Source organism: Zygotorulaspora mrakii, chromosome 3 (assembly GCF_013402915.1).
Source record: "Zygotorulaspora mrakii chromosome 3, complete sequence".
NCBI lineage: Eukaryota > Fungi > Ascomycota > Saccharomycetes > Saccharomycetales > Saccharomycetaceae > Zygotorulaspora > Zygotorulaspora mrakii.
In genome coordinates this window covers 184,888-199,361 of record NC_050721.1, presented here as the reverse complement: position 1 = coordinate 199,361, position 14,474 = coordinate 184,888, and the positions used below count along the sequence as shown (strand labels likewise).

At 43.1% G+C, this 14,474-nt stretch overlaps 3 protein-coding genes across 3 annotated transcripts; 2 read left to right on the top strand and 1 right to left on the bottom strand.

The window, feature by feature from the left end:
* Window positions 1-315: 315 nt before the first annotated feature.
* DHR2 (RNA helicase) lies at window positions 316-2,529 on the bottom strand (the record flags this gene model as incomplete). Its single annotated transcript, XM_037287580.1, has 1 exon — window positions 316-2,529. One exon carries the CDS (start codon window positions 2,527-2,529, stop codon window positions 316-318), a length of 2,214 nt encoding a protein of 737 aa, XP_037143475.1.
* A 394-nt stretch (window positions 2,530-2,923) lies between these two features.
* Window positions 2,924-6,685, top strand: TRK1 (Trk1p; the record flags this gene model as incomplete). Its single annotated transcript, XM_037287579.1, has 1 exon — window positions 2,924-6,685. The coding sequence occupies one exon, from the start codon at window positions 2,924-2,926 to the stop codon at window positions 6,683-6,685; it is 3,762 nt and encodes a 1,253-aa protein (XP_037143474.1).
* Window positions 6,686-7,465: 780 nt separating this feature from the next.
* URA2 (bifunctional carbamoylphosphate synthetase/aspartate transcarbamylase) lies at window positions 7,466-14,137 on the top strand (the record flags this gene model as incomplete). Its single annotated transcript, XM_037287578.1, has 1 exon — window positions 7,466-14,137. The coding sequence occupies one exon, from the start codon at window positions 7,466-7,468 to the stop codon at window positions 14,135-14,137; it is 6,672 nt and encodes a 2,223-aa protein (XP_037143473.1).
* Window positions 14,138-14,474: the final 337 nt, after the last annotated feature.

Below are 14,474 nucleotides of genomic sequence, written 5' to 3'. Positions count from 1 at the left end.
CTCTGGCTGCACGGCGGCTGCGCAGCGGTGAGGGGCCAGCGGCGAGGAGGGCAACCCCTCACCGCGGCCGGTGACGTCATGGCCCGGGTAACTCGCAGCCGCATCTCTGCGGGCTCGAAAATGGCAGTCTGTCGTGGACCCCTGAAACGCGACGGCGCCGGGCACACAGGTGGGACACAGGACAAGGGACAAACGCGGGCAGTGAGGGTCAAAATGTTCTATAAGCGGTGTATCTATCGTATGTAGTGTTCTGGTTGGTATGCTGCCGACAATCTGTTGCTATGTCGATGTTGTGCTCGGAAATTGCGGGGTCATCTAGTCGTTGTGCGCCCTCTCCTTGGCAACCGCCTTTCCCGCCTGCAACCAGTCCAGCTGTATTCTGCTGACATTTCGTGCATATCCCTTGGTGGTGAAAACGTACTCGGTATACATTATTGCGGGGCACTGCTTGTTGAGGAACAGCATCGACGAGGGATGCACGCTGATTGGCTCGCCTGTAACCACCGTGCGGTACGATCTATCCGGCATCCCGATGGCACAATTCCTCGCAAAGCCTGTTAGAAAACATCTCAACACGGTCGATGAGTGGTCCGCTTCCGGTTGATCCTGTGCGGTAGTGCGAGCTTCCCCGGAAAACAACCTCTCACAATACGTCATAAGCTGGCCTCGTATCTTCAGGACGTTCTTGAAGCCCCGGTACGAGATGCACAGCTCTCTACACCACTCCTGTTTCTCGGCTGCAGATTGCAGCTCGCCGGTGAAGATATCGTATAGTTCCTTCAGCATGATCAAATCGCCGTATCGGTTACCCTCGTTACAGAGCGAGACCCGTTTCTCATTTACCTCGTCTCTTTGTTCCGGCGGCGGATTCAACAGCAGATTCTCGACGCTGAGACACGAAGCAATGTCGATTACCGTGGAGAGACAGCCGGCCTCGCTCGCGTGGATGAGAACGCTACTTAGCTGCGGCGCCAAGGGCAGGAGTGCCATCTGCTCTCCGCGCTTCGTGATCTTGCCGTAATCGTTCAATGCTCCCAATTGGTACAGCTCCTGCAGTCCCAGGATCATGGCGTCTTTGCCGGGGTGCTCGAACCATGTCCAATTGACGACGTCGTCTACATCGTAGCGCTTCAGCATCAGGAGGGGCGACGTGATGTCACTTCTTGCTATCTCGGGCTCTGTTTGCATGGGCAATTGGCTGAAATCCTTTTCACAGTACAGTCGGTACGACTTACCCTCACTTTCTCTACCGGCACGGCCTGTCCTCTGCATCGCACTGGCACGTGATATGGGCACAGTAAGCAGGGTGGCTAAACCCAGTTGATGTCTCCAGACCTTCACTTTACGTAGGCCGGAGTCAATGACGAACTTGACGCCGGATATCGTCACGGAGGTCTCTGCGACGTTGGTACTGAATACGACCTTCCTCTTGAACCCTTTGAGTTTACTGAATACTTTGGCTTGCTGTGCGGGCGGTAGCGCTGCATACAGCGGAAGTCCGACCATCAGCGGCACTTTGCATTGGTCGGATATGTACTTTGATATCTTGTTCAGTATGGTGACCGCTTTATCAATCTCTTCTTGGCCGGGGAGAAAACAGAGAATATCTCCCAGCTGCTCGCCAAGGTTGATCTGAACACAACATCTTATAATGCTGTCCACAACGTCGTCGCAGGGTGCGGGTAGATAGTACTGCGCTACCGGAAACTTACGCCCCTCTACAAACAGAATGGGGGCATCGTGGAAGAACGAACTAAATTTCTCTGCCTGCAACGTTGCAGACATGATAATTATTCTTAAATCGGGTCGTGCGCCCTTCAGCAGCGATTTCAAAAATCCCAGAATCAAATCCGTCAGGATTGTCCTCTCGTGCGCTTCGTCGATGATAATCGTGCTGTAGTCCTTCAGGGTTTTATGCATCATAAGTTCTCTTAACAGCATACCATCTGTTAGATACTTCAGTTTTGTTTTCTTGCTAGTGCAATTATCGAATCTAACCGAGTAACCGACCTCACCACCCACCATGCAGCCATGCTCCTGTGCAACTCTGGTTGCCAGATTGATGGCTGCCACTCGACGTGGTTGCGTTATCGCAACTCCTTTGGTCCTCGCGTTCGTATTCTTCTGAGAGCGCTTCGCTACATCTGCTAGCAGAAACTGCGGGATCTGCGTCGATTTACCAGAACCCGTCTCACCGATAAGTACAGTGACCTGGTTCTGTGCAATGCATTGCATTATTTCATCCCTGTTCTGGTAGACTGGTAAACTTTTTCTGGTTTTCAAAAGTTCCTGTGCTTTCGCTTGGAGCTGTTTGAAAGTTATGTGCACATCTGAGGCTGCCCTGGAGCCATCGTCATCGTCATTTTCATCATCATCATCTTCGTATAACGGATCCGTACTTACAAAAGACACTTCTTGGGGGGGCTTCCTATTATCAACTTCATTTCTTTGGAAAGGACGAACCTTCTTGACTGACTTACGTTTATATTTTTGACCTGACAGTCCCACCTGGCCCGATTTTCCTGACATACCCTTCCTTAATCCTCTAAACAGCTATCGGACCGCTGTAGTGGCTGCTATATCTACCTCCGACCATTGAAGATCATATCTCATCGCTATTCATTGAATCGCATTTATTTTTTTTCATTTTTTTCAAATCGTCGCCTACGTTGCACGAGCCCGCGAAATACGGCCCATATCAAAATACCTTAGCCAAAATGCGCCCTGTAGCAGGAAAGCAGATTTGGCCAGAAGTAAAGGTATGTTTCAACAACATCTCGTGTCACTATCGTTAGATGATCGACCGCACATAACGATATTCGTTTGATTTACATTTTGATATTGCTTACTGCATTTACCCAGTTTTTCTCTTTTATTAACATTGAATTTGTAGTAGTGCTTGTCACTGGAGGAAACTAGCTGCATGATAAGCAGGACTTTAAGTCGTGTACCTACATTAGCATCTTTGAACAAGCGGTATGAGAAAACGTTCGGCCATAAATTCAGAGATGCAATTGCTACATGTGGCCACTACATGAAGCCTCTCAAGAAATATGTCTTTCCAAATTTTCTTGCAGTGCACTATTTCTACATAATAATGATGACTATAATTACATCCATTTTACTATACCCAGTGAAAAATGCGTCATATATTGATATTCTTTTCATCTCTACTGGTTGCACGACGCAAGGAGGTCTGAATACCGTTAATTTGAATGATCTTTCACTTTATCAGCAGATTGTTCTTTACATTATTTGCATACTCTGTACTCCTATTGCCATTCATGGCTGCCTCGCATTTGTTAGACTTTATTGGTTCGAAAGATATTTTGATGGTATTAGAGATTCTTCTAGAAGGAACTTCAGAATGAGAAGAACAAAGACTATCTTGGAGAGAGAACTGACCAGTAGGACAATGTCCCATAATCCTCAACGGCATCATCGAACGTTGTCGGCATCACATAACTCATCATCCCCAAGGGAGGATTTTCAAGAAAAGCTGTTCAGTGGGAAAATGCTATTTAGAGATGAAAATGAGCCAGGTAATTCTACCAATCAAGAATCAAATCCCAAAGAGAAGATTAAAACAGGCGTGGATTCAAACGGCTCTTCTTGGTCAAGCTCAAACACAGTCAAGGATAATGCTAATGGCAAACATTTACAAACTAGTGGTGCGCTAACTTTCGATGAGCCGATACGTAAAAGGAAGAAGCCAACTAGAGAACAATTTGTAGGTAGGCGGCGATCCGCCGACATTTCTCCCGAAGATATGTACAGGTCCATAACAATGTTAAAAGATCAGCATCACGAGACTGGAGAAGAGGACGGACCTCCTTTGGTCATCGGCGCACCAACAGATGGGAAACGAAAAGGTGACGCAGGCTTCAAAGCTGCAACTCTGAGAGGTACTCTACTTTCAAAAGACGACGCCTTGAATGAAGACGACGAAGACAACCGAGACAATCAAGACTCAGAGAATGAAAGCGGGACTCAGATGGAAGATAACTCAAATGAGGGACAAAATTCGCGTGTGCGTGGTACCGAGCAGCATCGTCTGCACGAAGATGAGTCCAGTCTAACAAGTTCTCCGAGAACTGATTTGAATAGTAATGGGTTGTCGGATAAAGAATCTGATAGTGAGGAACAAAACCTAGATATGGAAAAACCGGGACCTCTAATCAAGTTCGACATTTCTGCTCAGCCAAAAAGAAGCAAATCATCTACAGAAGGAGCTTACATTGAAAATAAAAAATCAAAAAGTATGCCAAAAAATGCAATTTTGACAGGATTGAAGAGAGGGAAAAGACTCCGCCAAAGAATCAAAAGGAGGCTATCCGGAAACTTCATCGATAAACTTGAACGGGGTTCTACTATCCACAATGATGAGAACAACATGGAAGAGTATTTTGCGGATGACGATGATAGTGACGATGATAGTGAAACGCAATCCATTGTAAGAAAAAATAGACCTTTAAATAAAGCTCTTTCTTTTGACCAAAGCGATGCCCCACGACTCAAAGCTTCAAACAATTTGCGAAAGACCGGCTCTTTTGATTTGAGAAATGCCAAAGATATAGAAAAATTAGCGCAATCCCCAGATTTTCAAACCATGATTTACGATAATTGGAAGAGAAGACACAAAAAGCAGGCTTTGTTAAAGCGTAGAAAAAGCTGGAATAACAAACCAGATGATAGCGACTATACCCCAGACCTACCTGCAGACCAGGGAAATAGTTACAATGAAACCTACAATAACGCAATGAAAAGCAGGAAGCGAAACGGTTCTGTGACTGGTGTGAGTTCGCCTAATGATATCGATTCTGAAGGGGATGAGAATAGTCAACAGGCTGAGAATCAAAGTGGTCACAGTATGTCAGATCACTCTGCTGGTGATGAGGAACAAGGTTACTTCGGACTGCAGTTTGATCCAAATTTTGAAGCTACAAGAAATCGGCCTCCATTATCGCGAACCATGAGCTCCAACTACTTGTCCTGGCAACCGACAATTGGGCGTAACTCAACTTTCGTGGGCCTATCGAAAATGCAAAAAGAAGAGTTAGGTGGTGTTGAATATACATCAATCAAATTACTTTGTAAAATTCTATTGATTTACTATTTTGGGTTCCTTATAATGGCCTTTGTAATGCTTCTTCCATGGATCTCAGAAATGAGTAATTATAAACAGATTGTGAGAAGTGATGGTGTTTCACCTACGTGGTGGGGATTTTTTACATCTATGAGTGCCTTTACTGATCTTGGTTTCACCTTGACTCCTGATTCAATGCTTTCCTTTAATAAAGCGATATTTCCTTTAATTACGATAATGTGGTTTATCGTTATAGGCAATACTGGCTTCCCGATTTTGCTGCGGTCTATCATATGGATTATGTTCAAGTTCTCTCCAGAACTTTCACAACGGCGGGAAAACCTAGGATTTTTACTTGATCATCCTCGTCGTTGTTTCACATTACTGTTCCCATCTGGTGCTACTTGGTGGTTGCTGGCAACACTGGTTTTTTTGAACGGAACTGACTTGATTCTGTTCATTATTCTAGATTTCCATTCTGCAGTGTTGAGGCCCCTGTCACGTGGATTTAGAGTTTTGGACGGTTTGTTTCAGGCAATCAGTACAAGGACCGCTGGATTCACGGTAGTCGACTTGAGCATGTTGCATCCATCGGTGCAGGTTTCTTACATGTTAATGATGTACGTCTCTGTCTTACCACTTGCCATTTCCATTAGAAGGACGAATGTCTACGAAGAGCAATCTCTTGGCCTTTATGGAGATATAGATGATAAGGATGATGAATCTGATCGCACAAGTGCAGACAACGGCAGTTCTGATAATAGCGAGCAACCCGAAAATGCCGAAAGTGAGTTTGATACTCCAGCTGACAGCTCAAGTCATACTTCGAAAAAACCGAAAAAGACACTATTGAATGAATCCTTCATCGGTGCGCATTTAAGAAAGCAGCTCTCCTTCGATCTATGGTTCCTCTTTTTGGGGCTATTCATAATATGCATTTGCGAGGGGGGGAAAATTCAGGACACATCAAAACCGAACTTCAACGTGTTTGCGGTACTATTCGAAATAGTCAGCGCATATGGTACTGTTGGACTGTCGTTGGGCTATCCCAATACCTATACTTCTTTCTCGGGGCAGTTCACTACGCTGTCTAAACTAGTAATCATTGCCATGCTCATTAGGGGCAGGCACAGAGGTTTACCATATGCTCTCGACCGTGCTATTATATTGCCAAGTGAAAGACTGGACAACATCGATCATATAGAAGAACTGAAGTTGAAAAGAGGTGTCAGAGGGGATGCAGGAGGCACCACCATGGACCCAGTCACTGCTTATTTCAAAAATAAATCCGGCATTGTCGGCTCGGCGCTCAGAAAGCTCAGACGCACCGTAAGTGAACCGGAGGAACACCTTTTGCACTCGTACCGAGCTCACAATCACAATCAACAGTACAATCTTTCACAGACTTCACAAACTGGTGATGATCCATTACAAGAATCATCTACTACTCAAAATGGCCAATACACAGAAGAAGCACCGATGTCTTCGCTCAATTCTGCTGCCAACTTTGATAATGATTCGTACGACGACGATCTGGAGGCACACGGCGAGTTTGTTAATCAACCTCCCATTGCTTTGCATCACACTAGAACTACGTAAAAGTTCTCCTACTAGATCATAATCAAACTATATATATAGAAATGCATTAATTCGACGATAATTCGATACAGACGAACCTTAGACATACTATCTAACTTCACTTGCCATTGAAGATCAAGTCCTTTGTCTTGCAGTACTTATGACTCTTGTGTACGTATGAGTGTCGTCATCTCTGACATGTCACAACAGCTGGACAAATCCGGCGGAAATGTCTACCTAGTGTTTGAAAAAGTCCAACGGAAATGTCCTGTAGAAAAATGTCCCATTTTTTTTTTTCAGTTGTGATAAAAAATTTTCACTTTTGCCGCCCATTATAATCTTCTTCACTTTATAAGTAATTTTCATTAATTTACCATCTTCAGTTCAAGGAAAAAACAGTGTGCTTTCAACCTGAAGATCAATCCTTCGAAGAAAGAACTACGAAGCGTTGTACTTGTGGTATGTAACGAAATCCTCCTGGTGCTTCTCCTTCAGGAAAGGGGAAAGGGGGGACTTTAGATTGAATGTGAATGCGATGAGATTAAGACAGAAGATAAGTCATAAATCACCGGGCGCAGTGACCTCGAAGGGAATAGGTGATGAAAATTGATGGATGATATGACGGACTCTAATGTCACTGGCTCTATTCATGTTTCATATATCGAAGCCCCATACTGATAAAGGTTCCAGTTGTACTAACTCCAATTCGATAATCTAGATACCAGTCCCCACAAATCACTTTTTAAAGTACATTGCTGATATTTCCCCTCGCAGTTTTCGTTTAGTACTTCTTTGATTAATATGCTAGCATTTCCTACTCTGCCTGTGACCCCTCCCATGAAATCGACAGGTGATCGCTTAGTCGCCTTGGAGTTGAAGGATGGTACTTCAGTGTTTGGTTATTCTTTCGGTGCCGAAAAATCAGCTGCAGGTGAGCTGGTTTTTCAAACCGGTATGGTTGGCTACCCTGAATCGATCACGGACCCATCTTACGAAGGACAAATCCTTGTTATTACTTTCCCGCTGGTTGGAAACTATGGTGTCCCTGATCGTAATCTGAGAGATGAATTCGTCGAGGAACTGCCAAGGTATTTCGAGAGTAATAGAATTCATATTTCAGGTCTAGTCATTTCTCATTACACAGAGGAGTATTCACATTGGTTGGCCAAATCTTCTTTGGGCAAATGGCTAAAGGAGGAAAATGTTCCAGCCATTTATGGTGTCGACACGAGAGCTCTAACCAAACATCTAAGAGATTCCGGCTCTATGCTCGGGAGACTGTCATTGCAAAAATCCAGTGTCGCTGCAATCGATTTGTCAATAGTTGACCCAGAATGGCAAGATAAGTTTGATATTTGTGAATGGGTTGATCCAAATGTCAAAAATTTGGTTTCCAAAGTTTCATTAAAGGAGCCTAAGCTATATGTTCCACCAACTGATAATGAATATGTCATGTTACAGAAAGGTCCTGATAATAAGGTTCTAAGAATTCTGGCTATTGATGTTGGTATGAAGTACAATCAAATTCGTTGCTTCGTCAAACGTGGTGTGGAACTCTTGGTCGTCCCTTGGGACTATGATTTTACTAAAGAAGAATACGATGGTCTATTCATTTCAAATGGTCCTGGTGATCCATCTATGTTGGGAGAGCTATCCCTTAAACTCTCAGCCGTGCTAAAATCAAAGAAAACGCCTATCTTTGGTATTTGTTTAGGTCATCAATTATTGGCTAGAGCTAGTGGTGCTTTGACCTCGAAGCTTAAGTTCGGTAATCGTGGACATAATATCCCTTGTACTTCCACAATTAGTGGCAGGTGTTACATTACTTCGCAAAATCATGGGTTTGCTGTCGACGCTGAAACTTTAGTAGATGGCTGGAAACCTTTATTCACAAACGCAAACGATGAGTCCAATGAAGGTATCTACCACACTGATCTACCATACTTTTCCGTCCAATTCCATCCTGAGTCTACTCCAGGTCCAAGGGACACGGAGTTTCTCTTTGATGTTTTCATTCAATCTGTCAAGGAGCACAAATTCTCTGGAATATTAAAACCTGTTGAATTTCCAGGCGGGCTTTTGGAGGAGAACCGAAACGCTCATCCTAGAGTGGAGGCTAAAAAAGTTTTGGTGTTGGGTTCTGGTGGTTTATCCATCGGCCAAGCTGGTGAATTCGACTATTCTGGCTCTCAAGCAATCAAAGCTTTGAAAGAAGAAGGTATTTACACCATATTAATCAATCCTAACATCGCCACTATACAAACATCTAAAGGTTTAGCCGATAAGGTTTACTTCTTGCCAGTTACAGCTGAATTCGTAAGGAAAGTGATTCTTCACGAGCGTCCCGACGCTATTTATGTCACATTTGGTGGTCAAACAGCTTTGTCGGTTGGTATTGAGATGAAAGATGAATTCGAAACTTTGGGAGTTAAAGTTTTAGGTACCCCAATTCAAACCGTTATCACAACTGAAGACCGTGAACTCTTTGCTCAAGCCATCGAAGAAATTGATGAAAAGTGTGCAAAATCCGCTGCTGCTAACAATATTCAAGAGGCATTAGATGCTGTAAAGGAAATTGGCTACCCGGTTATCATTCGAGCTGCTTATGCTTTGGGTGGTTTAGGATCTGGTTTTGCTAACAATGACAAGGAATTGGTCGACTTATGTAATGTTGCGTTTGCGTCCTCTCCACAAGTTTTGGTTGAAAGATCCATGAAGGGGTGGAAAGAGGTGGAATACGAGGTTGTTCGTGATGCATTCGACAATTGTGTTACAGTCTGTAACATGGAGAATTTCGATCCATTGGGTATTCATACCGGTGACTCTATTGTTGTAGCTCCTTCCCAAACTTTAAGTGATGAGGACTACAATATGTTAAGAACCACCGCTATTAACGTTATCAGACATTTGGGTGTCGTTGGTGAGTGTAACATCCAGTATGCTTTGAATCCTTTCTCAAAGGAATACTGCATTATCGAAGTCAATGCGCGTCTTTCTCGTTCTTCTGCTCTAGCGTCAAAAGCTACCGGATATCCTTTAGCTTACACGGCTGCAAAATTAGGTCTAAACATTCCCTTGAATGAAGTTACAAATTCCGTTACGAAATCAACCTGTGCCTGTTTCGAACCTTCATTGGATTACTGTGTCGTGAAGATGCCAAGATGGGATTTGAAAAAATTCACAAGAGTTTCTACTGAACTGTCTTCTTCCATGAAATCTGTGGGTGAAGTTATGAGTGTTGGTAGAACTTTTGAGGAAGCCATTCAAAAAGCTATTAGATCCACAGAATACAGTAACTTGGGCTTCAATGAAACAGATTTGGAAATAGACATAGACTATGAACTGAACAATCCTTCTGATTTGCGTATTTTCGCAGTAGCAAATGCCTTTGCTAATCTTGGCTATTCTGTTGATAAGGTTTGGGAAATGACAAACATTGATAAATGGTTCTTGAACAAGCTTTATGATTTGGTGGCATTTTCCCGCGAGATTGCAGCATATGGAACCAAGGAGAAGCTACCATCTATCGCCTTGAAGCAAGCCAAACAATTGGGGTTCGATGATAGACAAATTGCCAAGTTTTTGAATTCCAACGAAGTTGCTATTCGTAGACTAAGAAAGGAATACGGAATTGTACCATTTGTTAAGCAAATAGATACTGTCGCTGCAGAGTTCCCAGCTCATACGAATTACCTGTATATGACCTACAATGCTTCTACGCACGATGTAACTTTCGATGATAAAGGTGTTATGGTACTAGGATCCGGTGTTTATCGTATCGGGTCCTCAGTTGAATTCGATTGGTGTGCCGTTACTGCAGTTAGAACCTTGAGAGCAAACAATGTCAAGACGATAATGGTCAACTACAACCCCGAGACCGTTTCTACAGACTATGATGAAGCTGATAGACTTTACTTTGAAACCATCAATTTGGAGAGAGTTCTAGATATTTATGAAGCCGAGACATCAGCCGGTGTAATTGTTTCTATGGGTGGTCAAACTTCAAATAACATTGCTATGTCGCTACATCGTGAAAACGTCAAAATTTTGGGTACATCTCCAGAAATGATTGATGGTGCTGAAAACCGTTATAAGTTTTCTCGTATGCTTGATCAAATTGGTGTGGATCAGCCTGCATGGAAAGAATTGACTTCTATGGCTGAAGCAGAGAATTTTGCAGACAATGTTGGATATCCTGTTCTTGTCCGTCCTTCATATGTCCTGTCCGGTGCTGCAATGAATACAGTCTACTCTAGGGACGATTTGGAATCATACTTAAACCAAGCTGTAGAGGTTTCTCGCGATTATCCTGTCGTCATCACCAAGTACATCGAAAATGCGAAAGAAATTGAAATGGACGCTGTCGCAAGAGATGGCGAACTAGTGATGCACGTTGTTTCTGAGCATGTCGAAAATGCTGGTGTTCATTCAGGTGATGCCACATTGATTGTTCCTCCTCAAGACTTGGATCCTGAGACGGTAGAAAGAATTGTTATCGCAACTGCCAAGATAGGTAAAGCATTGAAGATTACCGGTCCATTTAATATTCAATTCATCGCGAAGGACAACGAAATCAAAGTTATTGAATGCAATGTTCGTGCCTCACGTTCCTTCCCATTTATTTCAAAGGTCGTTGGTGTAAACTTAATTGAACTGTCAACAAAAGCTATAATGGGCTTACCATTTACTCCTTACCCAGTAGAGAAGTTACCAGATGACTACGTTGCTATCAAGGTTCCTCAGTTTTCTTTTCCTCGTCTTGCTGGTGCAGATCCTGTTCTGGGCGTTGAAATGGCTTCCACCGGTGAAGTCGCATCTTTTGGCCATTCCAAGTATGAAGCTTACTTGAAAGCTTTACTCTCTACTGGTTTTAAACTACCAAAGAAGAATATTTTGCTCTCCATCGGTTCCTACAAAGAAAAGCAGGAACTTTTACCCTGTGTGAAGAAATTATATAACATGGGCTACAAACTGTTTGCCACTGCTGGTACAGCTGATTTTATTTCTGAGCACGGTATCCCTGTCCAATATTTGGAAGTGCTAAACCAAGAAGACGATGAAAAATCGGAATACTCCTTGACTCACCACTTAGCAAACAACAAAATCGATCTGTACATTAATTTGCCATCTGCTAATAGATACCGTCGTCCAGCCTCCTATGTTTCAAAAGGTTATAGAACACGTCGTATGGCTGTCGACTATTCGGTCCCTCTGGTGACTAATGTTAAATGTGCTAAGTTGTTTATTGAAGCTTTGTCAAGAAATATGGCGTTGGGAGTTTCGGAACGTGACGCACAAACGTCGCACAGAACAGTTACTCTTCCAGGTTTTATTAATATTGCAACATTTGTTCCTAACGTTTCGAACGTAATCAAGGGCCCTGCAGAACTGAGGGAGACAACACGTCTTTCTCTGGAAGCCGGTTTCACCTTTTGCCAAATCATGCCAAGGGCTGTGACTGGACCAATCATAACTGATGCCCTATCGTTGAAAGCTGCCAATTCCGCCGCCGAGGATTCCTCTTACGCTAATTTTTCGTTTACTGTAGCAGGAACAGAGAATAATGGCGAATATGTGGCACAGGCAGCAAATGACGTGAGTGCCTTATTCCTGCCATTCCGTGAGTTAAAGAATCAGGTCTCCAAGGTTGCCGAAATTCTTCAAAACTGGCCCATCGATAAGCCTGTTATCGCAGAAGCCAAAACCTCTGACCTAGCTTCCGTCATGTTGTTGGCATCTCTTCAAAATAGATCTCTTCACATTACTGGCGTTTCCAACAAAGAAGATTTATCTTTAATCATGACAGTTAAAGAGAAAGACCCAAGGGTGACATGCGATGTCAACATCCATTCTTTATTCGTCTCTCAAGATGATTATCCAGAAGCCAGCTTTTTACCAACTAAGGAAGATCAAGAATTCTTCTGGCAGAACCTGGACGCTATCGATGCTTTTTCCATTGGTGGCTTACCTACTGCTCTGGCTCATGTAACGGGTAACAAGGTTGATATTGGCCTAGGAATCAAGGATGCTTTGCCTTTGCTTTTATCAGCAGTAGAAGATGGTAAGCTGACTATGGAAGACATCGTTGAACGTCTACATGATAATCCGGCAAAAATCTTCAATATTCCGCAACAAAACGACTGCGTCATTGAAGTTGATCTCGATTTTTCGTTCAGACACACCAAAAGATGGTCACCTTATACCAAAGGAGGCTTAAGTGGAGGTATTGAGCGTGTTTTGATAAACAACGAAACGGTTGTATTGAGTGGTGATTTGGTTGCTACTGATCCTAGAGGAAAATCTATCATAGTATCCAAGAACATTCCATCAACTCCTTCAGCCGCCAATGAAACTCCTCTAAATGTGCAAACCACAGCTTCTAGAAGGAAATTTTCCTTCTCCAACGAGAGACGCGGTTCTATCTCCAGTTTTGATGAGGGAGAAGGACTGGTTGACCAACCATTAGAGCAAAGACTAATGTCATCGAGGCCTCCCAAAGAATTGCTTGCACCTGGTGCCATTCAAAGCTTGATCCGTAGCAACAATCCTTTCAAGGGCAGACATATTTTGTCAGTTAGACAGTTTAAGCGTTCTGACTTCCATGCCCTATTTGCAGTCGCACAGGAATTACGAGCTGCAGTTGAACGTGAAGGTGTTTTAGATTTGATGAAAAGCCGTGTTTTAACCACTATTTTTTACGAACCTTCTACACGTACTTCTTCTTCTTTCATTGCAGCTATGGAACGTTTAGGTGGTAGAACTGTCAACATCAATCCATCCTCTTCTTCAGTGAAGAAAGGTGAAACGCTGCAAGATACCATAAGAACTTTGGCATGCTACTCAGACGCCATTGTGATGCGTCACCCAGACGAAATGTCAGCACACATAGCCGCCAAGTACTCACCGGTTCCAATCTTGAACGGTGGTAACGGTTCTCGTGAGCATCCAACACAGGCTTTCTTAGATTTGTTCACAATTCGTGAAGAATTGGGTACTGTCAATGGTATTACCATCACCTTTATGGGTGATTTGAAGTACGGTAGACCCGTTCATTCATTGACGAGATTACTGCAACACTACCAAGTCAGAATTAATCTTGTCTCTCCTAATGAATTGAGATTGCCAAATGCTTTACGCAAAGAATTAGCTGAAGCAGGATTATTGGGAACTGAAAGTGAAGTGATCACTCCAGAGATTATTTCAAAATCTGATGTTCTGTACTGTACTAGAATACAACAGGAGAGATTCGAAAACAAGGATGAATACGATCGTTTGAAGGATGTCTACGTTGTGGATAATAGAATTCTGTCACACGCTAAGCAGCATATGGCTGTTATGCATCCACTACCTCGTGTAAAGGAAATCAAAGAGGAAGTTGACTACGATCACCGTGCTGCTTACTTTAGGCAAATGAGATACGGTCTTTTTGTAAGAATGGCCTTACTGGCTATGGTGATTGGTGTAGACTTATGATTATAAAGTTTCAAAGTTCACAGCAGTTAATCAAGTCCAGCCATCTATAATAAGCCATCTTTTTGTGGGGACTTCAAGATGCGATTATTCGTGGCTGCCGCGGTTTCTGCAAGTGCTCACTCACAAAACCTATCTTTGAGAAATCATAGATGTACATTATTCAAATCAACAATTATATAACGCAAAACTCACTTTAATAGCAAGGTAAAATAATCTTTTCATATCTGTATCTCATCTGTCATGCTTTTGAACCCTGTAAAAGAGCTACATTGAATACGAGTCTTACTCACGTGACAAAAGAAAGCTCTTTATAGCATACTAGTATTTGGTGAAGAAT